At 63.6% G+C, this 1,077-nt stretch overlaps 1 protein-coding gene across 1 annotated transcript in view; it reads right to left on the bottom strand.

Annotated features, from left to right (window-relative positions):
- Positions 1–410: 410 nt before the first annotated feature.
- EMIHUDRAFT_469314 (hypothetical protein) overlaps positions 411–1,077 on the bottom strand; it is a gene marked incomplete at its 5' end in the record, with an annotated part of 5,983 nt that continues 5,316 nt past the window's right edge. Inside the window, one exon of the mRNA XM_005776812.1 lies at positions 411–880. Coding sequence (XP_005776869.1) covers positions 655–880 — 226 coding nt within the window. The 3' untranslated portion in view covers positions 411–654. The remainder of the gene's footprint in view (positions 881–1,077) is intronic.

Below are 1,077 nucleotides of genomic sequence, written 5' to 3'. Positions count from 1 at the left end.
CACCCCTAAACAAACAATTTGGTATTGCTAAAAATCTCTCTCACCCCTAGCCTTATTTATGTATGTAAAAGAGGGGACGGCTCGATTGGACGGTACTTCGAGTGTTATCGCGGCTCGTGCGTCGTGGTGGCATGCTTCCACTCCAAAGTCCAAGCTCCATACGCGATACGCGATACGGCGGTCTCTCTATCGAGGGCGTGAGGATATACAGCTTACAGGAGAAGAGACTGCACAGGACAGCAGAGAGCTCCTGAGTTTCCGGCGAGCTGCCAGCTGCACCGGCTGGGGCAGCCGGAGCGGCGCGCGTGTGGCCCACACACGCGCACACCCACACGGCTCACCGCTCACGGGCGCGCCCGCCAGCCCGGGGTCGGGCCCGAGCCCCGAGCGACGCCCCCGACCGTTGCACCGACGGTACACTCGACTTTGTACACAAACCTCCCACCGAACACCGGCGCGGTGTGCTCCCACACATGGCTAACGGCTAGAGCGCGGCGCCGCGGCCCCGGTCAAAAGGGGCGCATGATATGGCGGAGATAAGAGCGGCGAGGCGCGCCTGCAAAAAGGGCCGCGGCTAGTGCGAGACGTGAGGTCTAGAGCTGTGAGGTGGCGAGAGGGGAGAGAGAAGCGACGAGGGCGCGTGGGAGGACAGCGTCAGAACCGTCCCCTGCCGTCCTCCTCTGGCGCCGCGAAGGGGTCGCGGCCGTCGCCGTCGGCCGTCTCGTTTGCAACCTCGGGCGCAGCTAAGCCCTTGAAGTAGTACTGCAGGTCGTCGCGCTTGGCGACGAAATCGGGCACGTTCTCGCCGTCGAAAAAGCCCATCGACATACACCAGAGCCCGCCCAGCCCAAAGATGATGAAGATGTTCACCATCCCAAACCTGTCGGGACGAGGCGAGGCGAGGCGGGCTGCAGCCGGGGCGCGGAAGTATGGCCGCTCTACGAGCGGCGCCGCAGCCTCCGAGGAAACACAAGACCCCCACCGCCTCGGTTACACATCGGCCACATCTCGGCTACATCTCGGCTAAAGCTCACTGCCACGACGGCTCGTCCGTCGCCTCGCTCTCCTTCTTGCGCA

This window comes from Emiliania huxleyi (genome assembly GCF_000372725.1).
Source record: "Emiliania huxleyi CCMP1516 unplaced genomic scaffold EMIHUscaffold_271, whole genome shotgun sequence".
NCBI classification, from domain to species: domain Eukaryota; phylum Haptophyta; order Isochrysidales; family Noelaerhabdaceae; genus Emiliania; species Emiliania huxleyi.
Note: the sequence above shows the minus strand (reverse complement) of the source record. Positions and strands in the feature narration are given on the sequence as shown.